Here is a 23,572-nt window from a genome sequence, read left to right as displayed (position 1 = left end):
GGGTGAGGGTGGCCGGGTGGGCGCAGTCCTCCTTTCCTCGAGACCTTTTTCCCCTGAATTTCAGGGATTTCACCCCAAAACCATGCAGGGAAAAGCCTTCTGCTCTGGGATTCACTCCTCGCTCCGCTCTGGCTGTGCCAACGTTGCTGTGCTGGTGACACCAAGCAGCCCCATCCCTCAGTGACCCCCCCCTACCCCCCTCCAGGGCTGGGGGGTGATGAGATGTGGGGCAGCAGCGTGTCCGGAGCTCTCACCCTCTGTATTCTCTTGCAGATCCCCTTGTTTCTTCCTCCCAGCCTGTCTCTCTCTTTGCGGCTTCACCAGGCAAGTCTCTCCTTTTCTGCTTCCTTTGCAGAAGAAAAATGTGGGGTTGTTTTTGGGGTGGAAAACTGGGGAAGGAGGCTGGAACTCGGGGATCCCCAACTGGCAGCAATTCTCAGCATCGGTAGCTGAGGGAAAATGAGACGTATCCCAAAACCACCTCCGTTCCAGCCTCGAATTCGATGTTTTCGAAAACCCCACATTTTTTTTTTTTTCTATTTTTATTTTTTTTTTCCTGCTCTTTGCCTTCTTTTTAACCAAATCCGCCCGTTTCTGAGCTGCTGCTGTGCCTTGCTGCTGCTGCTGCTGCCTTGCTTTGCACGCTCATCCCTGCTGAGGACAGAAGGACACCAGGACCCCCCACTGCGGCACAAAGACCAACCCCCCCCCAAAATCCCACACCCTCACCCCAAAACCCGGCGTTTGGGGACACCAGCCCCCAAATCACACCATTTACCCATTTAGGGATGCAGATTTGGGACCGGATGGTGGAAAAAAAAATATATAATAATAATTAGAAACCACATTCGGGTCGCATCTTGTTTCTGTAGCCAGGACCCCGAGCTCTGAACCCAACCCAGGTGTTTTCAGCCCTGAACGGAAGATGGAGATGAAAGCACTGGTGCTGTTATCCGCTCGCATGGCCACGCTGTTCGTGGGAGGGTCCCCAAAATATCCCCCAGGGGAACACGGAGGGGGGGGTGCCTGCTTGCCCCCCGCATGCCGCTTGCCCTAACAGCAGCTGAGTTTCTCCCCCACCAGCGAGTGAAGCCGCATCGGGGGGCGGCGAGGGGAAAAAAACCCCTCCTCCGACCTTCGAGCCCCGAAGCCTTCGTCCCGTTCTCCTCCTCCTCCTCCTCCTCTTCACAAGGGGAACCCCAAAAAGAGAAGGATTCCCCCGAATCGCCCTTCGAATTGGTGCTGGACCGTGCAGCTTTCGACCGGGAATACGCGGCGGCTCTGCTGGGGGAGAGAGCAGCTCTCAGCCAGATCCCAGAGGATCAAATCTGCGACTTCACCACCAAACCACGCGGCGTCTCCAGCATCTCCAAAAGCCCGGCGTTGTGCCGGCAGAGCTCGGGGACGGCGGCGGCTCTGGAAGAGGTGTCCAAGTGCGTGAGGGAGATGCACAGCTTCACCAGCGAGCTGCTGAGCTGGGACTGGGTGGAACGCGGCGATGGGCCTCCGCCGGGTGATGACAGCTCAGGGGATTCCGATGACACGGTGATTGAGGATGATGGGGAGAGAGGTGACAGCGCGGCGTCCCTGCAGCGCCGTGGCGGCGGGTCGGTTGTGCCGACGGATGCTCCTCGCGGAGGAGGCGGTGGTGTGGAGTCAGAACCAGAAGCGCAGCCAGGCGTTTCAGTGGTTCCGATGGAAAGCCCTGCCATAAATGTGGAGTCAGAAGCACAGCAAAGTGTTTCAGTGGTTCCGATGGGAAGCCCTGCCATAAATGTGGAGTCAGAACCAGAAGCACAGCGAGGCAGCTCTGTGTTTCCAATGAAAAGCCTTCCCATAGAGGTGGAATCAGCAGCAGAAGCACAGCGAGGTGTTTCGGTGGTTCCGATGGAAAGCCCTGCCATAGAGATGGAATCAGAACCAGAAGCACAGCGAGGCAGCTCTGTGGTTCCAATGAAAAGCCTTCCCATAGGTGTGCAGTCAGCAGCAGAACCACAGCCAAGTGTTTCAGTGGTTCCGATGGAAAGCCCTGCCATAAATGTGGAGTCAGAACCAGAAGCACAGCCAGGCGTTTCAGTGGTTCCGATGGAAAGCCCTGCCATAAATGTGGAGTCAGAAGCACAGCAAAGTGTTTCAGTGGTTCCGATGGAAAGCCCTGCCGTAGAGGTGGAGTCAGAACCAGAACCACAGCCAGGCGTTTCAGTGGTTCCGATGAAAAGCCTTCCCATAGAGGTGGAATCAGCAGCAGAAGCACAGACACGCGCTTGGGTTGTGCCAATGGAAACCCCTCCTGATCAGAAGGGCTTGGGGTCCCCTCAGCCTAAAAGAAACGCCCCCAAAAGCGTCTCTCCCAAAACAACCCCTCCAGACATGGAGCAGGTGACGCTGCGGGCGCTGCGGGAAGCAATGGAGACCCCCCCGGGACCCCCCACCCCACCCGGGACCCCCCGCCTGCTCCCACCCCTTGCAGGTAACGCTTTTTCCCATCCCAAAACATTGCTCTAAACTCACAGGTATTGGTTCAAATCTGCATTATGGGAATGGGCAGAATGCCCCCCTTCCCTCCCCCCCTCCTCCCCCCTCATTGTGGTCACACACTCTTGATTTTGGTGAAAGAAAACACAGATTTGGGGCAAATTTTCTCCATCAGGATGGCGTGGGTTGGAAGGGAGCTTTAAGGTCAACTCATAGGGGCTGGGACCCCTCACAACCCCATCCAGCTGGGGGGAGACTGAGGGTTAGAGGTGGAAAAAGCAACACTGTGGGGCAAAGAACTCCTTGGGAGTGGGGAGGTGACTCCTCAATTAAGGGTGTGTTGAGGTTTTTAATGAGCAGCTGCGTTAATGAACGGATATCGCAAAATGGAGGATGGCTTGGGAAGGCGTAGGGTTGGAGAGATGCTTTTAAGTGATAAAACGCGGGTTTTTGGTTAAAAAAAAATGCACCGTGGTGTCGTTCAGGTGGGGAGACCCTCAACCACAGCTTCGTTGAGCTCTTAATGAGCGGCTTTGTTAACGAAGGGATGGCATAAAACAGGTTATAGGAGGATGTTGGGATTGGGAGACGTAGGGTTGAGTGGACGCTCTTGACAAAAACCCCCATTTTTGTGGGTTATTTTGTGGGCAAAAGGTGCTGCAATTCCCTTCGTAGCTTTGTGGAGCCCTTAACGAGCTGCCCCATTAACGATCCGCCCCATTAACGAGCCGCCCCGTTAATGAACGGACATCGCAAAATGGAGGATGGCTTGGGAAGGCGTAGGGTTGGAGAGTTGCTTTTAAGTGATAAAACGTGGGTTTTGGTTAAAAAAAATGCACCGTGGTGTCGTTCAGGTGGGGAGACCCTCAACCACAGCTTCGTTGAGCTCTTAATGAGCGGCTTTGTTAACGAAGGGATGGCATAAAACAGGTTATAGGAGGATGTTGGGATTGGGAGACGTAGGGTTGAGTGGGCAAAACGTGCTGCAGTTCCCTTCGTAGCTTTGTGGAGCCCTTAACGAGCTGCCCCATTAACGAGCCACCCCATTAACGAACCGCCCCGTTAATGAACGGACATCGCAAAATGGAGGATGGCTTGGGAAGGCGTAGGGTTGGAGAGATGCTTTTAAGTGATAAAACGCGGGTTTTTGGTTAAAAAAAAATGCACCGTGGTGTCGTTCAGGTGGGGAGACCCTCAACCACAGCTTCGTTGAGCTCTTAATGAGCGGCTTTGTTAACGAAGGGATGGCATAAAACAGGTTATAGGAGGATGTTGGGATTGGGAGACGTAGGGTTGGGAGGATGTTGGGATTGGGAGACGTAGGGTTGAGTGGACGCTCTTGACAAAAACCCCCATTTTTGTGGGTTGTTTTGTGGGCAAAAGGTGCTGCAATTCCCTTCGTAGCTTGGTGGAGCCCTTAACGAGCTGCCCCATTAACGATCCGCCCCATTAACGAGCCGCCCCGTTAATGAACGGACATCGCAAAATGGAGGATGGCTTGGGAAGGCGTAGGGTTGGAGAGTTGCTTTTAAGTGATAAAACGTGGGTTTTGGTTAAAAAAAATGCACCGTGGTGTCGTTCAGGTGGGGAGACCCTCAACCACAGCTTCGTTGAGCCCTTAATGAGCTGCCCCGCTAACGAGCAGCCCCATTAATGAACAGGCAATGCAAAATGGAGGGCGTCAGACGGAGGGCTCGAGGACGGGAAGCCATCAGCACTGAGCTGGGGAGGGGACAGGAGGTGACACAGAGGGGACCCACGCCGTGTCCCTGTCCTGCAGTTCACGACCTGATCTTCTGGAGGGACGTGAGGAGGAGCGGCTTGGTGTTTGCCTCCAGCCTGCTGCTGCTGCTGTCCTTGGCTGCCTTCAGCGTGGTCAGCGTGGTGGCTTACCTGGTGCTGGCCCTGCTTTCCGTCACCATCAGCTTCCGTGTCTACAAGTCGGTCATCCAGGCCGTGCAGAAGTCTGAGGAGGGGCATCCCTTCAGGTGAGACCCCGGGGGTGGGGGGTGAGGGTGGGGTGGTGGCACGCATGGAGCGGTAGTGGAGGCTGCAGAGAGGGTGGTGGCACCTCTAGGGATGGTGTCACCCGTGGGAATGATGGTGGTGGCACCTCTAGGGATGGCATCACCCATGGGAATGATGGTGGTGGCACCTCTAGGGATGGCATCACCCATGGGATGATGGTGGTGGCACCTCTAGGGGTTGTGGTGGCTCCTCTAGGGATGGCATCACTCATGGGGACAATGGTGGTGGCACCTCTAGGGGATGTGGTGTCACCTCTAGGGATGGCATCACTCATGGGACAATGGAGGGGGCACCTCTGGGTATGGCATCATCCATGGGAATGATGGAGGTGGAGCGGTAGTGGAGGCTGCAGAGAGGGTGGTGGCACCTCTGGGGATGGTGTCACCCGTGGGAATGGTTGTGGTGGCACTTCTAGGGATGGCATCACCCACGGGAAGATGGTGGTGGCACCTGTAGGGGTTGTGGTGGCTCCTCTGGGGATGGTGTCACCCATGGGATGATGGTGGTGGCACCTCTAGGGGTTCTGGTGGCTCCTCTGGGGATGGCGTCACCCATGGGATGAGGGTGGTGGCACCTCTGGGGATTGTGGTGGCACCTCTAGGGATGGCATCACTCATGGGGACGATGGTGGTGGCACCTCTGGGGATGGTGTCACCCATGGGGACGATGGAGGGGGCACCTCTGGGGGTTGTGGTGGCTCCTCTGGGGATGGCATCACCCACGGGAATGATGGTGGTGGCACCTTTGGGGATGGTGTCACCCATGGGATGATGGTGGTGGCACTTCTAGGGGTCGTGGTGGCACCTCTAGGGATGGCATCACCCATGGGACAATGGTGGTTGCACTTTTGGGTATGGCATCATCCATGGGGACAATGATGGTGGCGGTACTGGAGGCTGAGGTGGCACCTCTGGGGATGGTGTCACCGATGGGAATGATGGTGGTGGCACTTCTAGGGATGGCATCACGCATGGGAATGATGGTGGTGGCACCTCTAGGGATGGCATCACGCATGGGGATGATGGTGGTGGCACCTCTAGGGATGGCATCACTCATGGGGACGATGGTGGGGGCACCTCTAGGGGTTCTGGTGGCACCTCTAGGGATGGCATCACTCATGGGACAATGGTGGTGGCACCTCTGGGGATGGTGTCACCCATGGGACGATGGAGGTGGCACCTCTAGGGGTGGCATCAGCCATGGGATGATGATGGTGGCACCTCTAGGGATGGCATCAGCCATGGGACAATGGTGGTGGCACCTCTGGGGATGGCATCACTCATGGGACGATGGAGGTGGCACCTCTAGGGGTGGCATCAGCCATGGGACAATGGTGGTGGCACTTCTAGGGATGGCATCACCCACGGGACAATGGTGGTGGCACTTCTAGGGATGGCATCAGCCATGGGACAATGGTGGTGGCACTTCTGGGGATGGCATCACCCATGGGAATGAGGGTGGTGGCACCTCTGGGGGTTGTGGTGGCACCTCTAGGGATGTCATCACCCATGGGACGATGTTGGTGGCACCTCTAGGGATGGCATCACTCATGGGGACAATGGTGGTGGCACCTCTAGGGGTTGTGGTGGCACCTCTGGGGATGGTGTCACCCATGGGGACGATGGAGGGGGCACCTCTGGGGGTTGTGGTGGCACCTCTAGGGATGGCATCAGCCACGGGGATGATGGTGGTGGCACCTCTGGGGGTTGTGGAGGCACTTCTGGGGATGGTGTCACCCAGAAGATGGAGGGACCCATGGGGACGATGGTGGTGGCATTTCTGGGGGTTGTGGTGGCACCTGTAGAGATGCTATTGCCCATGGGATGATGGAGGTGGCACCTCTAGGGATGGCATCAGCCATGGGAATGATGGTGGTGGCACTTCTAGGGATGGCATCACCACTGGGAATGATGGTGGTGGCACTTCTGGGGATGGCGTCACCCATGGGAATGAAGGTGGTGGCTCTTCTGGGGATGGCGTCACCCATGGGAATGATGGTGGTGGCACTTCTGGGGTGTGGAGGCACCTCTAGGGATGATGTCACCCATAGGGATGATGGTGGTGGCACCTCTGGGGATGGTGTCACCATGGGGACGATGGTGGTGGCAGCTCTGGGGTTGTGTGTGGCTCCTCTAGGGATGGTATGCCCATGGGACGATGGAGTGGCACCTCTGGGGATGGTGTCACCCATGGGAATGAGGGTGGTGGCACCTTGGGATGGTGTCACCCGTGGGAACGAAGGTGGTGGCACTTCTAGGGATGGCATCACCCATGGGAATGAGGGTGGTGGCACTTCTGGGGGTTGTGGAGGCACCTCTAGGGATGACCCAGACGATGGTGTCACCCATGGGGATGATGGTGGTGGCACCTCTGGGGGTTGTGGAGGCACTTCTGGGATGGTGTCACCCAGACGATGGTTGTCACCTCTGGGGATGGCGTCACTCATGGGGATGATGGAGGGGGCACCTCTGGGGGTTGTGGTGACACCTCTAGGGATGGCATCACCACTGGGACGATGGTGGTGGCACCTCTGGGGATGGCATCACCCCTGGGAATGAGGGTGGTGGCATCTCTGGGGGTGGTGTCACCCCTGGGAATGATGGTGGTGGCACCTCTGGGGATGGCATCACCCCTGGGAATGAGGGTGGTGGCACCTCTGGGGATGGTGTCACCCGTGGGAACGAAGGTGGTGGCACTTCTAGGGATGGCATCACCCACGGGACGATGGTGGTGGCACCTCTGGGGGTTGTGCTGTCACCCCTGGGCTTGGCATCACCCACGGGGACGATGGAGATGGCACTCCATGCTGCCACCCTTGTACTGACCCCGTGTCCCTCTGTCCCCGTGTGTCCCACCCTCTCCAGGGCCTACCTGGAGCTCGATGTCACCCTGTCCCCCGAGGCCTTCCAGAGCCACGCCACTGCTGCCATGGCCCACGTCAACCACGCGCTGCGGCTGCTGCTCCGCCTCTTCCTTGTGGAGGACCTGGTGGACTCGCTGAAGGTGGGTGACCCCCCCCCCCCCCCATCCCTCAAATCCCCCCAGAAAGCCCCCCCCAAAGGCTCTACAACCTCACTGTCCCCAATCTGTCCCCAGCTGGCCGTGGCCATGTGGCTGATGACCTACGTGGGAGCTGTCTTCAACGGCATCACCCTCCTCATCCTTGGTAAGACCCCCTCCCCAAATTAACAAGCTGTATTTCGTTAGGGCGCCGTGTCCGTGTCCCCACCCCACCCTAAGTGGGTGCTGACCCCATTTCTCATCCCACAGCTGAGCTGCTGGCCTTCACCCTCCCACCTGTCTACGAGAAGAACAAGGTGAGACCCCAAAACGGGGACAAATCCCCAAACTGGGGGTGAGATCCCAGAACGTGGCGAGGAGGAGGGGAGGGGGGAAGAGGAGACCCCAAAGTTTTTGGAGTGAGACCTCAAAATGGGGTCGGGGAGCAGCCGGGACCCTCCCAAAACAGGGAGCAGCAGCGAGGACCCCCCTGACGCCCCCCATTTCTTGTCCTTTCCCCCCCCCCCAGGTACAGATTGACCACTACGTGGGCATCGCCCGTGAGCAGACCAAGTCCCTCATTGCAAAGTGAGTTTGTGCGTCCCTCCCGCCCCCCCCCTCTGTGTCACCACAGTCCCCCTCCCCCCCCCCCTCCCCAATCTCACCTCTCTCCTCTCCCCCCAGGGTCCAAGCGAAGCTCCCAGGCCTGGCCAAGAAGAAGCCGGAATGAACCCAGAGCTAAGGCTGGGGGGGTGGGAGAGAGGGGGGGGGGGGGATAAAATACCGGGGTGCCCCCACCCCTCATTGTGCTCCCATCCCCCTCCTCCCCCCCCCAGCCATCCTATGGTGGCATCCATCTCCTCCGCCTCAGCCTTGGACTTTGGCCTCTGGGGGGGAAGGTCCAAACCCCCAAATCCCCTCCGCCCCCCAGGGGTCTCTCCCCCCCCCCCATCCCAGCTCGTTCTCCCCCCTCCTCCCCCCCCCCCCATACTTTTTTTTAATGTTAATGAAGTGAAATGTCTGTAACTGCTGTAAAACCGGGTAGGGGGCACGGCTCCTCTCATCCCCAAAATGGCTCTGTGTCTGTTCCCCCCCCTCCTCCTCTGTCACACCCCCCGTACACTGAGCACAGGCGGGTGCCCCTAATTCCATAACCCCTCCTTTCCCCCCCCCCCCCCCAAAAAAAAAAAAAAAGTGGCGTTCCCCCCCCTCCCCGTGGTGTGAGCCGGTCTCGGCAGGGGGGGGGTCAAATAAATCACCATGAGAGATGGGAGCTTCCAGGCCGATTTGTTTGGGTGTCCCCACATCCGCTGCTCTGTGTTGGGTTGGGTTTATTGAAGGAACTTTGCTTACAAAACGGGGCAGGAAAATGAAAAACGGGGCGCATAAATAAGTGGGGGGGGAGGGGGGCGGGGCAGAGTGGGCACACAGGGCAGGGGGGAGTGGTGACAGCGGGAGGGGACCCAGCGGGGACACTGGGGGGGCACCCTGAGGGACCCTTTGGGGGCTGGTGGCACCTTGGGGGACCTTTTTAGGGGTTGGTGGGAGGTTGGGGGACCCGTTGGGGGTTGGTGACACGTTGAGGGACCCTTTGGGGGTTGGTGGCACCTTGGGGGATCCTGTGAGGGTTGGTGACACGTTGGGGGGCCCTTTGGGGCTTGGTGGCACATTGGGGGACCCTGTGGGGGTTGGTGGCACCTTGGGGGATCTTTTAGGGGTTGGTGGCACCTTGGGGGACCCTTTGGGGCTGGTGGCTCATTGGAGGACCCTTTTAGGGGTTGGTGGGAGGTTGGGGGACATGTTGGGGGTTTGTGACACGTTGAGGGACCTTTTGGGGGTTGGTGGCACAGTGAGGGGCCCTTTGGGGGTTGGTGGCACGTTGGGGGACCCTTTGGGGGTTGGTAGCACATTGGGGGACCCTTTGGGGTGTCGGTGGCACATTGGGGGACCCTTTGGGGGTCGGTGGCACGTTGGGGGACCCTTTGGGGGCTGGTGGCAGGTTGGGGAACATGTTGGGGGACATTTTGGGGGTTGGTGACACGTTGAGGGACCTTTTGGGGGTTGGTGGCACATTGGGGGACCTTTCTGAGGGTTGGTGGCAGGTTGGGGGACCCTTTGGGGGTTGGTGGGAGGTTGGGGGACATGTTGGGTGTTGGTGACACGTTGACGGACCTTTTGGGGCTTGGTGACACATTGGGGGGCCCTTTGGGGCTTGGTGGCACATTGGGGGGACCCTTTGGGGATTGGTGACACGTTGAGGGACCTTTTGGGGGTTGGTGGCACATTGGGGGACCTTTTTGAGGGTTGGTGGCACGTTGGGGGATCCTTTGAGGGGTTGGTGACACGTTGGGGGACCCTTTGGGGGGTCAGTGACACATTGGGGGACCTTTGGGGGCTGGTGGCAGGTTGGGGGACCCTTTGAGGGGTTGGTGACACGTTGGGGGACCTTTTGGGGGTCGGTGACACATTGGGGGACCCTTTGGGGATTGATGACACACTGAGGGACACTTTTGGGGGTTGGTGGCACGTCGGGGGACCCTTTGAGGGTTGGTGACATGTTGGGGAGTTGGTGGCACCTTGGGGGATCCTTTGAGGGCTGGTGGCACCTTGGGGAGCTGCCACTCTCGAGACCAACAGGGGACACTTTGGGGGGCGGGTAAGGGATGCCCCCTCCCATGTCCGTCTTGTCCGTTTGTCCCCACCTCACCAGGGCTCGGGTGGGGGGTCCTCAAGGCGGGGGTGGCCCCTACGTCCCCCACTGCGTCCCCACAGCCTCTGCTGCTTCAGCTTCAGCCTCGGCCTCCTCCTCCTCCTCTTCTGTGGGGCAGGGGGCTGCCGATGCGGACAGACAGATCCCCGTCCTGTCCTCACCCCCCACCCTCCAGCATCTCCATGCACTGTGGTGTCCCCACAACCCCCATATTGTCCCCACCACCCCCATATTGTCCCCACATCCCCACCACCCCACGTTGTCCCTGCATCCCCACCGCCCCATAATGTCCCTAAGTCCCTGTATTGTCCCCACATCCCCACCACCCCATATTGTCCCCACAATGTCCCCACATCCCCACCACCTCATATTGTCCCCACATCCCCACCATGTCCCCAAATCCCCACCATGTCCCCACATCCCCACCACCCCATATTGTCCCCACAATGTCCCCACATCCCCACCACCCCATGTTGTCTCCTCATCCCCACGTTGTCCCTGCATCCCCACCACCCCATAATGTCCCCACCACCCCCATACTGTCCCCACATCCCTGCATCCCCATCATGTCCCCACGTCCCCACATCCCCATATTGTCCCCACATTGTCCCCACCACCCCATGTTGTCCCTACATCCCCACATTGTCCCCACCACCCCATGTTGTCCCCACATCCCCACCACCCCACATTGTCCCTGCATCCCCATCATGTCCCCACACCCCATCATGTCCCCACATCCCCACCACTCCATGTTGTCCCCACATCCCCACCACCCCACATTGTCCCCGCATCCCCATCATGTCCCCACATCCCCATATTGTCCCCACATTGTCCCCACCACCCCATGTTGTCCCTACATCCCCACATTGTCCCCACCACCCCATACTGTCCCCACATCCCCACCACCCCACATTGTCCCCACACCCCATCATGTCCCCACATCCCCACCACCCTCCATCTCCCCATTGTCACCGTCCCCACGGACGCCCCACGGCCCCAACTTTCCTCCTATCTCACCTCCGGGCGCGTCCTCCTCGCCGTTCCCGGTGCCGTTCCCGGCGCCGTCCCCGCAGGCTCTCAGCAACGCTCCACGTTCGGCGGCTCCCAGGCTCAGAGAGGCGGGGTGCGCGGCCAAGGCGTGTCGCCGGATGTCGCCGAGGTGCAGCGACGGCAGCGCTCGGGCGCACAGGAGGCAGCGCAGGCGGCTGCCGCCCGCCTCCAGGTCCAGCAGCAGCTCCGCCCGCAGCCAGCCCCGCAGCGAGTCCCCCCCCACCGCCGCTTTGGTGCCTCGTGGGGACGGGGGACGGAAACGGCCTCGGCGGTGGGGAGGGGGCGGGCAGCCTGGAAGGGGGACAGCGGGGACGTTTTGGGGACGGGCCGGGGAGGGGGGCGCTTTGGAGACGCCGGGATTTGGGGGGGCGGGGCTATGGTGACGAAGGGCGGGGCTTGGGAAGTGGGCGTGGTCTGCTACCATCTAGACGAGGCCTAATTGCGCTGGGGGCGCGGCTTGGGGAAGTGGGCGTGGTCCGCCGCCATCTGGGCGTGGGCTAATGGAAAGTGGGCGTGGTCCGCCCATCTCTGGGCGTGGCCCAGTTGAGCTGGGGGCGTGTCCGTGCAAAGTGAGCGTGGTCTTCTATCATCGGGGCGTGGCCTAATGGAGATAAGGGCGTGGCCGCGTGGGAGTGGGCGTGGTCTTTCGCACTCGGGGCGTGGCTTACCTTAAAGGGGTCGCGGCTAATTTAAAAGGGGTAGGGCTTAATGGTTCCCGGGGGGAGCCCGCAATGAGGGGCCTCATCATAAGGGTCCCACGTTAAAGGAGCAACGGTGTGTCTCGCATTAAAGCAGCCCCAAGCTAATGGGGCAAGGACTTAAAGAGGCAACGGCCCGGCTATAGGGGGCCAAATTAAGGGAGCTCGTACTGAGAGCCACCCCCTGCAGCGCCTGTACCTGGCCCACGACCGCCACTCGGGACCACGTCGGGGTCAGCGTGGGGCCCCAGGTGAGCGTCCCAGGAGCGGAGGATGAGCTGCTTCTCTCGAGGACCCCATGCTCCGGAGTAAGGGTGCTTCTGACGGATGTGGCGTTTGATGGTGCTGAGCTTCAGGGTGGCGAGGGCGCTCCCGCAGACCATGCAGAGCATCCCGTGCCGCGCCGCGTTGAACTCCATCAAATACTCGGCTCGCCAACGCTCATGGTAGTAACGGCGGTGGTCCCGACCTGGGATTCGGCTCCGGCCCGGGCGTGATGCCCGTGATTCACAGTGGTTCGTCCTCCGCCGGCCCCCCCGCTGCCCCCCCGGGCCCGGTGGGGAGGCTGCAGGGATGCAGGGGGTCAGGTGATGGAGAAGGTAGGAGGAGAGGTCTTGGGGATGCCACGTATGGGGGGGAATTGGGGGCTCCTCAGTGATGGGAGCATTTGTGGAATCCACGTATGGGGGGTTTGGAGAACCCTAGGGATGGAGGGGGGGGGGGGCAAATATGAGGGTTTCTGGGTATGAGGGGGGTCTTAGGGGTCCCAAATATGGGGTGTTTTGGGGGTCTTCAGTGGAGGATGCTTTTGAGAAATGTAGAAAAGGATCTAAGGGGGGCTCGTGGATGGGAGCCAATGATGGGATTTGAGGGTGTCTGGGCACCGGGGGGGGGAGGGCCTCACTTAGGAGATCTTTAGGGGGAATCAAAGCAGCGGAGGGCTCTTAAAGGGGCCAGGGATGTCAAAAGCCTTTGGGGCCCGAAGGCACGGGGCATCTTAAAAGGGCAAAGAGGTTCTTACAGGGTCAGGGCGTGTTAAAGGGGCACCAGACTTAAAGAGGCGGGGCTGCGTGAAAGGGGCGGGGCCCTTAAAGGGGCAGAAAGCGTTTCAAAGGGGATGAGGGTGGTGGAGGGGAGGGGGTCGCCTTAAATGGGTAGGGGCACCTTAAAGGGACAGCGACACCTTAAAAGTCAAGGCGACATCCTAAATTGGGTGCAGGGATGGAGGAGCATCTTGAAGGGCCGGGGTCATCCCGGTGCAGGACAGGGGCTGGCAAAGCACTGGGGGCTCTCCCAAGTCGGGGAGAGGGACGGGGGGGCGTCTTAAAGGGCCAACGCCGCTCCCATTGTGCGCCCGGGGGAAACCCCGCTCCCGTTCCTTGGGGGCGTCCTTAAAGGGGCCGCGCTCCCCGCGTCTCCCCCCGTAGCGTCGGCGCTCACCTGCGGGCTCCGGGTGCGGGAGCGGCCGCGGGGGTTCCATGGCGGCGGGCAGGGGCCGGCCGGGGTGGGGACGCGGTCGTGGGGCCCCTGGGGCTCCTCGAAGGGCTCCTGGGTAAATTTAAAGGGGCCGTGCGCCTTTCCGCTCTCCCCCCCTGCTTCCATTTCTCCCCCTTACCACCGGAGGATGGGGACTACGGGAGGGGGGAGGGGGGGAGGATGAGTTGAGGAGTCGTCTCATCTCCGTTCCCTCTTCTTTAAGAATAAAAAGCTTTACAATTTTTGGGGGGTGTCGCGCCTCCCCCTCGCAGCCCCCCGCCCCATCCCCGCAGCATCGCCCTCGGGGAACCCAAAAACCACCGCCCCCCCCCCCCCCATGCCCTGAGCGAGTCCCGCCCCTTTGGACCAAAAGGGCGTGACCTGCGGATTGCCCACGCCCACCGAAGGGGGGGGTTCCCTCTCTAGCCCCTCCCCTCCTTATCGTTGTGGGGATGGGGAGGGGTTCGGCTCCTCTCGGCTGTTTCCGTCCGTGAACGGAAACGGCCGATGTCGTGGTAGAGATGCTCGGCTATTTCCGGCTTCACTCCAAGACGACGCTAAGTGACGGAAATTACCGAACGCCGCTTCGGCTCTTTCCGTCATCGCCCGAAGCCGACAGAGGCGGAGATTCCCCGGAAACACCCGAAGGCTCGAAGTGGAGGCGTTGCCGAACCAATCCGGAAAAAGCCGAAGAGTCGCTGGGAGGCGTGTCGGATGTTTCCGGCGCGGCGGCGGAAATGGCCGAGGGCCGGCGGCGGCCGCCATGTTGGGAGCCGCTGGGCGCTGAGGAAGCGCGGGCGTGAGGCGGCCCCGTTCCCCTCTTCCTTTTCTCCTCCTCTCCCGTCCCCTCCCCGCTCCCCCCATGCCGCCGGTTTGGCCCCCCCCCGCCCCCTGAGCGAGGCCAGGGCTCTGGACGCACGCGCAGTGCTTCCCCCTATCGCGATAGTCGTCGGCGGCGGTGGCGGGGGGGAGCGCCATGTCGAGCAGCGGCCGCAGCCCCCTGCCCACCGTCAGCGAGAGGGACGCGGAGCAGGTGGGGAAACGGGGGGTCGTGAGGGGAAAGGGGTGGGCGGGGGAGGGGAAAAAGGGGCCGGGAGCCCCTTTTGTGAGGGTGGGGAGGGGGCTGGGGGGTCCTGGGGGGATTGGGGGTCGTGGTTCGGTTTGGGGAGGGGGGGGTCGTGGTTCGATTTGGGGGAGAAAAGTGAGGTGTGATTGGGTCTGGGGTCCGTCTGTGGTGGGAAAGGGGAGCTGGGGGGGTCTTTGAGCCCCTTTTGTGAATGTGGGGAGGGGGCTGGGGGGGTCCTGGGGCGTCTTGTGAGGGACCTGGGGTAGAGATTGGGGGTCGTGGTTCGGTTCGTGAGAGAAAAGTGAGGTGTGATTGGGTCTGGGGTCCGTCTGTGGTGGGAAAGGGGAGCTGGGGGGACCTTGAGCCCCTTTTGTGAGTGTGGGGAGGGGGCTGTGGGGGGTCTTGGGGCGTCTTGTGAGGAAAGGGGGTGGTCCTGGGGGGAAGACTGGGGGTCGTGGTTCGGTTCGGTGTCGCTTTGTGGGAGAAAAGTGAGGTGTGATTGGGTCTGGGGGCTGTCTGGTGGGAAAGGGGGGGCCTTGAGCCCCTTCTGTGAGTGTGGGGAGGGGGCTGGGGGGGTCCTGGGGTGTCCTGTGAGGAACCCGGGGGGTCCTGGGGGGGGAGAGTGGGGGTCGTGGTTCGGTCTGTGGGGAAAAAAGTGAGGTGTGATTGGGTCTGGGGTCTGTCTATAGTGGAAAAGGGGGGGCTTTGAGCCCCTTTTGTGAGTGTGGGGAGGGGGCTGGGGGGGTCCTGGGGCATCTGGTGAGGAATTGGGGGTCGCTGAGGGGGCGATGGGGAGGGGAGATGGGGGGGTCGTGGTTCAGTTTGTGGGAGAAGAGTGAGATCTAATTGGGGTCTGGGGTCTGTCTGTGGTAGAGAAAGGGGGGGGGGAGGGGGCTGGGTTCAGTTTATGGAGGGAAGGGGGGTCGCAGGGGGGTCCTGAGGCCTTTTGGGGGGAGGGAGAGGGGGGGGAACGACTGAGGAGACTCAGGACATTGGGGGGGGAGGGGGGTTGGGGTCTCTATGAGGGGAATGGGCCGGGGCTGAGGGGGTCTGGGGGCGTTTTGGGGGGGGAGGGGCTGAGTGTTAATGCCTGGAAAAGAAGTGGCTTGGGGGGGGGGGGGAGGGGGTCTTGTCTCTCTTTGGGGGGGGTTGAGAGGGTCCTGCATGGCTTTGTGAGAGGGAAAAGGGGTCCTGGGGGGTCTGGGGGGGGGGGTCTGGGCTAATTCTGTGAGGAAAGAGGAGAGGGGGTTGTGGGGGGGGCGTGGGGTGAGCTGAGGGGGTTTGGGGGGAAAAACGATGAGTTTGGGGTTTCCCATCTCATTTTATGGAGGAATTCGGGTTTTGGGGGGGGGGGGGGGGGCAACCAGAGCCCCCCCAGGTGATTCCCTGTGGGGTCAGAGCCCCCCTCCCCCCCCCCCAATACAGCACTGATCCATGGGGGTAATTTGGGGGGGGGGGGGGGTATCTCCTCCCACCCCCAAATAAATGCAGGCCGGTGGCACCAGCAGCTGAGCTGTGTGTGCTGGGGGGGGGGGGGGCTGGATGGAGACCCCGAGGCTTGTGATTTGGGGGGGGGGTCAGCTCAGTTCTCAGTACAGAGATCCCACTTTTTATTTGGGGGGGGGGCTGTGATGTGTGTGGGGTGGCTGAACTTGGGGTTTGTTGTTGGTGTCCCCCCCTCCCCTTTTGGGGTGTTCATTGATTCCATAGAACACCAGAGATATTTTGGGGGGGGGGGGGTATTTTCATATGGTTTTGGGCGCTGGGTTGTGAGCGGTGGTGTCCCCAAATATTTTTTTTTGGGGGGGGGGGGGGGGGGGTCTTGCCTCATTGCTGCTCTATATGAAGGATGCTGATGGGGAGGGGGGGGGGGGCAGCCCCCATTTGTGGGTCTTGTGATACCATTTAGTGGCTCAGTCCCCACGGCTCTGGGGGAGCACCCTGTGTGTGTGTGTGTGGGGGGGGGGGGTTCTGATCCCATTGGGGGGGGGGTCTCTGATCCCTTTGGGGAGGGGGGGGGGGGGGGAGTGGACACCCCCACATTGAACCTATAGGGCACCAATGGGGCTGACCCCACCCTGGTGACCTGAAGACCCCTCCTGGGGTCACCGCCAAGCAGCTGTGATGTCAGTGGGGACGTTGCAATTTGGGGGGGTGGGGGGGGGGGTTCTGCTGTGTCCCCCCCCCCCAAAAAAAAAAAACAAACCAACCCCACATGCACGCTGTATTGAGTGCATTTCTGCTTTTTTTTCTTAATTATTATTATATATTTTTTTTCCCCCTGCTGCTCGGGTGGGTTATATAAGAACGGAGGGTAATTATTCATGCTGTCGTGAAAGAGGAGGAGATGGGGAGGGGGCGGGGGGTGTGTGTGTATATGAGGGGGGGGGGTCAGTTTGCTGGGGGGGGGGGGGGGGGCCGTACTTCCAGGCGCCCTTTTCACCCCGTTTTGCTCTCCGAGGGTTTGCTTCGGAGGTGGGGTTGCACCCTAAAATTGGGGAGTTTCCCCCCCCCCCCAATCCCCACCCCCCTCCCTGTTCCTTCGCAGCCGCCGCATCACGTGGCTCCCTTCTAAAGCAAAAAAAAAAATTATATATATATATATATATATCTCGAAAATACCTAAATTTGGCTGACATTTCAGCTCCATCCATCAAAGAGCTGCTTCGCCACCCTTTTGTGCCGGGGGAAGCGGAGCTGTGTGGGATCATCCCGTGCAGGAAGCACCCGATTGGGGTCGGGGTCGGCGGCTCCTTGTAGGATCGTCCCGTTTGAGGCCGACCGGCTGGGAAGTCGGGATGGCAGGCGATGCTGTGGTTGTGATGAAGGCGAGGAGGAGGAAGAGGAGGCGCGGAGCTGCGCGCTGCCAGGAGGCTGCAGCTCATCCTGGCGAGCGCAGCGTGGAGGAATCGAGGCTTTTGGGCTTAGTTTTTTTGTTGGGTTGTTTTTTTTTTTTTGGCTTTGCATCCTATGGGATCTCCATAGCCTGGATGTGTGACCCCACAGCATCACCCCAACCCCCGCTGGGGGGGGGGGGGGGGGTCGCAGCATCGCCTTCCTGCTGCCGATCCCACCGGTTTTGGGTTCTTATCAGCTCCGTGCCCCGTAGGCTTCTCCCATTTCCACCTTTTTTTTCTCCCTCTGGGTGCCTCCGCACCTCAGGTTTATGGGATCCAGGCTCTTCTCTCTCTGTAGGACGGGGGTTTAAGGCTGACCCTGCATCGTCGTCCCCCCCCCCCGTCCCCCCCCTACCTTCCCAACTCAGCACAACCGGTTGGGCCGGTCCAGGAGTTCAGGCATTGGGAACTTCCGCCGGCACCGCCCAGCACCCAGCACCCAACAGGGCTCTGCTGGGCTTTGTGGGGCTTCCTGGGGCCGTGCTGGGCCACTTGGGGGTCCCTGGGGCCGTGCTGGGGTCCCTGGAGCCATTTGGGGGTTTCTGGGGCCGTGCTGGGATTCTTGGGGCCATTTGAGGGTTTTGGGGGCTGTGCTGGGCTTTTTGGGGCTTCCTGGGGCTGTCCTGGGATTCTTGGAGCTGTGCTGGGATTCTTGGGGCCATTTGAGGGTTTTTGGGGCTGTGCTGGGCTTTTTGGGCTTCCTGGGGCCGTGCTGGGGTCCCTGGGGCCATTTGGGGGGTTTCTGGAGCCGTGCTGGGATTCTTGGAGCTGTGCTGGGATTCTTGGGGCCATTTGAGGGTTTTTGGGGCTGTGCTGGGCTTTTGGGGGCTTCCTGGGGCCGTGCTGGGGTCCCTGGGGCCATTTGGGGGGTTTCTGGAGCCGTGCTGGGATTCTTGGAGCTGTGCTGGGATTCTTGGGGCCATTTGAGGGTTTTTGGGGCTGTGCTGGGCCGTTTTGGGGTCCCTGGGGCCATTTTGGGGTCCCTGGGGCCGTGCTGGGCTTCCTGGTGCCACCTGGGGCTGTGCTGGGATTCCTGGGGCTGTGCTGGGATTCTTGGGGCCATTTGAGGGTTTTTGGGGCTGTGCTGGGCTTTTTGGGGCTTCCTGGGGCCGTGCTGGGGGTCCCTGGGGCCATTTGGGGGTCCCTGGGGCCTTGCTGGTCTACCTGGTTCCTCTTGGGGGTTTCTGGAGCTGTGCTGGGATTCTTGGGGCCATTTGAGGGTTTTTGGGGCCGTGCTGAGCTTTTTAGGGCTACCTGGGGCTTCTTGGGGCCGTGCTGGTCTACCTGGTGCCATTTGGGGGTTTCTGGTGCCATTTGGGGGTTCCTGAAGCTGCTGTGCTGGGCTTCCTGGGGCCATTTGAGGATTTCTGGGGCCACCTGGGAATTCCTGGAGCTGCGCTGGGCTTTTTGGGGCCATCTGGGGGTCCCTGGGGCCGTGCTGGGCTGTGCCAGGTGAGCAAAACCTGGGGGGGGGGGGAGGCGGAGGAGAGGGGGGGTTGTCGTTGTGGGGTGCTGGGATTCGGGGTGGGCAGCAGCCAGCGCTGCCCTTTGGGAGCTGTGGGGCTGAGCGTGGGGACGTGGAGAGGCTTTTTTGGGGGCAGAAAGTGGGTATTTGGGGGCAGTGCTTCGGGGGTGGGATGTGGCCGGTTGGGAATTGAGCCTGGGGGGGTTTGGGGCTCGGGGTTTTAGGGCTGAACTCAGCATCCAAACACGGGTCGGCTTTGGGATCTGCAGGTCTTTCTGTTGCTGGGTTTGGGGGTCGCCGAGGCTGTTTCTTTGGGGGGGGGGGGAGGGGTCTTGTGGTGTTTTTTGGGGGGGTTCTTCTGGGTTTTGGGGGGGTTTTCTGGGCTCTGAGTTTTTTGGGGTTTGGGATTTAGAGCTGCTGGAGGATTTGGGGCTGTTTGGAGGTGGGCATCCTCCAGCCTTTGGCGTCTGCCTGCCCCCTTAACCGTCCGCTTTTGGGGTCTGATGGGGGGGGCGGGTTTGGGGGTTACAGAGCTGCTCCGGGATGGGCAGAGTTGATTTTTACGGCTTCTTCCTTCCCTCTTGATCCCGTTTCCATCCCAAACCCGTCCCTATGGGGCCGGAGATGCCCCACAACAGCAGCAATGCCTCCTGGAGGAGGATCCCCACGCGCTGTCTGTAGCCGTGGGGAAGCAGCAGGGCTGTGCCTGCAGGGCAGCACTCACTGGGGTGCCTCCAAGGGCCAAAGAACCCCAAAGAACCCCAACCTCCCCCCTCCCCAAACCCCCAAATTGGGTCAAATTGAGGATTCCAGCGGAGGAACGGATGAAATCTCACAGTTTGAGGCGTCGCTCGGCCCAAATCTCTGCGGGTTTGGGATTCCGAGGGTCCGTGGCCTCACCATCCGTCCCAAAACAATGAAGTTCTGGGCTTCAGCTTCACAACCCAAATTAATTCCCTGGCAGTTTGGCCGCAGCAGCTTTTTTGGCAACCCCCCCCCCCCCAAAAAAAAAAACCCAAAAAAACCCCAAGAAAAAAAGGAAAGCGCCAAACCTTTCGATTTCCCAAATAATGGGATTTGGGGGAGGAAGGGAGGGGAGCAGCCAGCAGCTCTGCCCCCAAAACGCCGGGGTGTTTTTGGGGCCCTGTGTGGGATCCCCACGCTGTGGTTTCACCATCGCCGTTTGTGAAACGAGCTGCCGGCTTCCGCCCGCGGCTTCCTCTCGGTGTGCTCCCCTTCCTAATTAAGCAGCGGCGTTAATGAGCCAAGTGGGCACGGGTTTGAAGCTGCAGGGTGATGCAGTTCGGGGGGTGGCTGCCCTACGGTCGGTCCGTCTGCACCGTTAGCAGAGCTGTGGGGTGGGATGGGGTGGGATGGGGGGGGGGGTTTGGGACGTCCCCGTTTATTTGGGGGCATCCCCAGTTTGGGGCTGGATGTGGGGTTTTGGGGCTGGATGTGGGGTTTTGGTGACGTCCCCGTTTATTTGGGGACATCCCTGTTTTGGGGCTGGATGTGGGGTTTTGGGGCTGGATGTGGGGATTTGGGGACATCCCTGTTTTGGGGCTGGATGTGGGGTTTTGGGGCTGGATGTGGGGTTTTGGGGCTGGATGTGGAGATTTGGGGCTGGATGTGGAGATTTGGGGCTGGATGTGGAGATTTGGGGCTGGATGTGGGGTTTGGTGATGTCCCCATTTATTTGGGGACGTCCCTGTTTTGGGGCTGGATGTGGGGATTTGGGGACATCCCTGATTTGGGGCTGGTTGTGGGGTTTTGGGGCTGGATGTGGGGATTTGGGGACATCCTGTTTTGGGGCTGGATGTGGAGTTTTGGGGCTGGATGTGGGGATTTGGAGACGTCCCTGATTTGGGGCCGGATGTGGGGTTTTGGTGACATCCCCACCTATTTGGGGACATCCCTGATTTGGGGCTGGATGTGGAGGTTTGGGGCTGGATGTGGGGTTTTGGTGACGTCCCCATTTATTTGGGGACATCCCTAATTTGGGGCTGGATGTGGGGATTTGGGGACATCCCTGATTTGGGGCTGGATGTGGGGTTTTGGGGCTGGATGTGGGGTTTTGGGGCTGGATGTGGGGTTTTGGGGCTGGATGTGGGGATTTGGGGACATCCCTGATTTGGGGCCGGATGTGGGGTTTTGGTGACTTCCCCACTTATTTGGGGACATCCCGTTTTGGGGCTGGATGTGGGGTTTTGGTGACGTCCCCATTTATTTGGAGACATCCCTGATTTGGGGCTGGATGTGGGGTTTTGGTGACATCCCCACTTATTTGGGGACATCCCCGTTTTGGGGCTGGATGTGGAGATTTGGGGCTGGATGTGCGGGTTTTTGTGACATCCCCGTTTATTTGGGGACGTCCCTGATTTGGGGCTGGATGGGGGATTTTGGGGCTGGATGTGGGGGTTTGGGACATCCCCGTTTATTTGGGGACATCCCCTCTTTGGGGCTGGATGTGGGGATTTGGGGCTGGATGTGGGGGTTTTGGTGACATCCCGTTTATTTGGGGACGTCCCTGATTTGGGTCTGGATGTGGAGTTTTGGGGCTGGATGTGGATACTTGGTGACATCCCCGTTTATTTGGGGACATCCCCAGTTTGGGGCTGGATGTGGGGGTTTGAAGACATCCCTGTTTATTTGGAGACATCCCTGTTTTGGGGACAGAATGTTGAGGTTTGGAGACATCCCTGTTTTGGGGCTGGATGTGGGGTTTTGGTGACATCTCCATTTATTTGGGGACATCCCGGTTTGGAGCTGGATGTGGAGATTTGGGGCTGGATGGAGGGGTTTGGGACATCCCATTTATTTGGGGACATCCCTGATTTGGGGCTGGATGGGGGGGGTTTGGGGCTGGATGGGGGGGTTTGGGGCTGGATGAGGTGGGTTTGGGACATCCCCATTTATTTTGGGACATCCCTGTTTTGTGGATTTCCATCTGCAGGAGCTGGGGGGGGGGTTGTCGTGGGGTGTTTTGGGGCTGGATGTGGAGATTTGGAGACATCCCTGATTTGGGGCTGGATGTGGGGTTTTGGGGACATCCCTGTTTATTTGGAGACATCTCCGTTTTGGGGCTGATGTGGGGGCTTGGAGCCATCCCCACTTTGGGGCTGGATGTGGAGTTTTGGGGACATCCCTGTTTATTTGGAGACATCCCTGTTTTGGGGTGAGATGTGGGGATCTGGGAACATCCCCGTGTACTTGGAGACATCCCTGTTTTGGGGCTGGAGGTGGGGGTTTGGAGACATCCTCGTGTATTTGGGGACATTCCTGTTTTGGGGCTGGATGTGGAGTTTTGGTGACATCCCCATTTATTTGGGGACATCCCCGGTTTGGGGCTGGATGTGGGTGTCTGGAGACATCCCCATTTTGGGGCTGATGTGGGGAGCTTGGAGCCATCCCTGATTTGGGGCTGGATGTGGAGTTTTGGGGCTAGATGGTGGGGATTTGGGGACATCCCTGTATATTTGGAGACATCCCTGTTTTGAGGCTGGATGTGGAGATTTGGAGACATCCCTGTTTCGGGGCTGGCTTTGGGTTTTTGGAGACATCCCCTTTTTGGGGCTGGATGTAGGGACCTGGGGGCTGGATGTGGAGTTTTGGGGACATCCCTGTTTTGGGGCTGGATGTGGGGATTTGGAGCCATCCCCACTTTGGGGCTGGACGTGGGGACCTTGGAGCCATCCCCACTTTGGGGCTGGACGTGGGGACCTGGGGCTGGACGTGGGGATTTGGGGCTGGACGTGGGGAGTTTGGGGCTGGACGTGGGGATTTGGGGCTGGACGTGGGGCCTTGGAGCCATCCCCACTTTGGGGCTGGACGTGGGGGTTTGGGGGCTGGACGTGGGGGTTGGGGTGGACGTAGGGATTTGGGGCTGGACGTGGGGACCTGGGGGCTGGACGTGGGGACCTGGGGGCTGGACGTGGGGACCTGGGGGCTGGACGTGGGGGCCTGGGGGCTGGACGTGGGGGCCTGGGGGCTGGACATAGGGATTTGGGACTGGACATGGAGACCTGGGGGCTGGATGGTGGAATTTGGGGGCAGGACGGTGGAGGTTTGGGGCAGGACGTGGGGCCTTGGGGGCAGGAGGTGGGGCCTTGGGGGCAGGACGTGGGGCCATGGGGGCAGGACGTGGGGCCTTGGGGGCAGGACGTGGAGTTTTGGGGGCAGGACGTGGGGGTTTTGGGGCTGGACGTGGGGGTTTTGGGGCTGGACGTGGGGCCTTGGGGGCTGGACGGTGGAGTTTTTGGGGCAGGACGTGGGGTTTTGGGGCAGGACGTGGGGGTTTTGGGGCAGGACGGTGGGGGTTTTGGGGCAGGACGGTGGGGGTTTTGGGCAGGACGGTGGGGTTTTGGGGCAGGACGGTGGGGGTTTTGGGGCAGGACGTGGGGGTTTTGGGGCAGGACGGTGGGGGTTTTGGGGCAGGACGGTGGGGTTTTGGGGCAGGACGGTGGGGTTTTGGGGCAGGACGGTGGGGGTTTTGGGGCAGGACGGTGGGGGTTTTGGGGCAGGACGGTGGGGGTTTTGGGGCAGGACGTGGGGGTTTTGGGGCAGGACGTGGGGGTTTTGGGGCAGGACGTGGGGGTTTTGGGGCAGGACGGTGGGGTTTTGGGGCAGGACGGTGGGGTTTTGGGGCAGGACGGTGGGGGTTTTGGGGCAGGACGTGGGGCCTTGGAGCCATCCCCACTTTTGAGCCGG

At 60.4% G+C, this 23,572-nt stretch overlaps 4 protein-coding genes and 1 long non-coding RNA gene across 5 annotated transcripts in view; 3 read left to right on the top strand and 2 right to left on the bottom strand.

The window, feature by feature from the left end:
• Nucleotides 1-6: 6 nt before the first annotated feature.
• Nucleotides 7-2,900, top strand: LOC104917205 (uncharacterized). Its single transcript, XM_085215414.1, has 2 exons — nt 7-324; nt 1,084-2,900. Exons 1-2 carry the CDS (start codon nt 223-225, stop codon nt 2,503-2,505), a joined length of 1,524 nt encoding a protein of 507 aa, XP_085071540.1. The 5' UTR covers nt 7-222; the 3' UTR covers nt 2,506-2,900.
• Nucleotides 2,901-3,984: 1,084 nt separating this feature from the next.
• LOC146541891 (uncharacterized) lies at nt 3,985-5,386 on the bottom strand. The gene is made up of 2 exons (XR_014880815.1): nt 5,287-5,386; nt 3,985-5,245 (listed from the first exon to the last, which is right to left on the bottom strand). It is a non-coding gene; the product is annotated as an uncharacterized LOC146541891 (long non-coding RNA).
• Nucleotides 4,004-8,771, top strand: LOC104916701 (reticulon-3-like). Its single transcript, XM_085215417.1, has 6 exons — nt 4,004-4,463; nt 7,368-7,506; nt 7,600-7,669; nt 7,774-7,820; nt 8,033-8,091; nt 8,188-8,771. Exons 1-6 carry the CDS (start codon nt 4,129-4,131, stop codon nt 8,231-8,233), a joined length of 696 nt encoding a protein of 231 aa, XP_085071543.1. The 5' UTR covers nt 4,004-4,128; the 3' UTR covers nt 8,234-8,771.
• A 208-nt stretch (nt 8,772-8,979) lies between these two features.
• Nucleotides 8,980-13,730, bottom strand: ZFTA (zinc finger translocation associated). Its single transcript, XM_085215415.1, has 4 exons — nt 13,402-13,730; nt 12,161-12,526; nt 11,231-11,554; nt 8,980-10,335 (listed from the first exon to the last, which is right to left on the bottom strand). The coding sequence occupies exons 1-4, from the start codon at nt 13,439-13,441 to the stop codon at nt 10,250-10,252; spliced, it is 816 nt and encodes a 271-aa protein (XP_085071541.1). The 5' UTR covers nt 13,442-13,730; the 3' UTR covers nt 8,980-10,249.
• A 413-nt stretch (nt 13,731-14,143) lies between these two features.
• Nucleotides 14,144-23,572, top strand: part of MARK2 (microtubule affinity regulating kinase 2) — a 22,262-nt gene continuing 12,833 nt past the window's right edge. The window contains 1 exon segment of the mRNA XM_085215412.1: nt 14,144-14,470. Coding sequence (XP_085071538.1) covers nt 14,414-14,470 — 57 coding nt within the window. The 5' untranslated portion in view covers nt 14,144-14,413.

Source organism: Meleagris gallopavo, unplaced genomic scaffold, assembly GCF_905368555.1.
Source record: "Meleagris gallopavo unplaced genomic scaffold, MGAL_WU_HG_1.1 scaffold_30, whole genome shotgun sequence".
Lineage (NCBI taxonomy): Eukaryota > Metazoa > Chordata > Aves > Galliformes > Phasianidae > Meleagris > Meleagris gallopavo.
The sequence above is the reverse complement of the archived record's forward strand: the minus strand, read 5'-3'. Positions and strand labels throughout refer to the sequence as shown.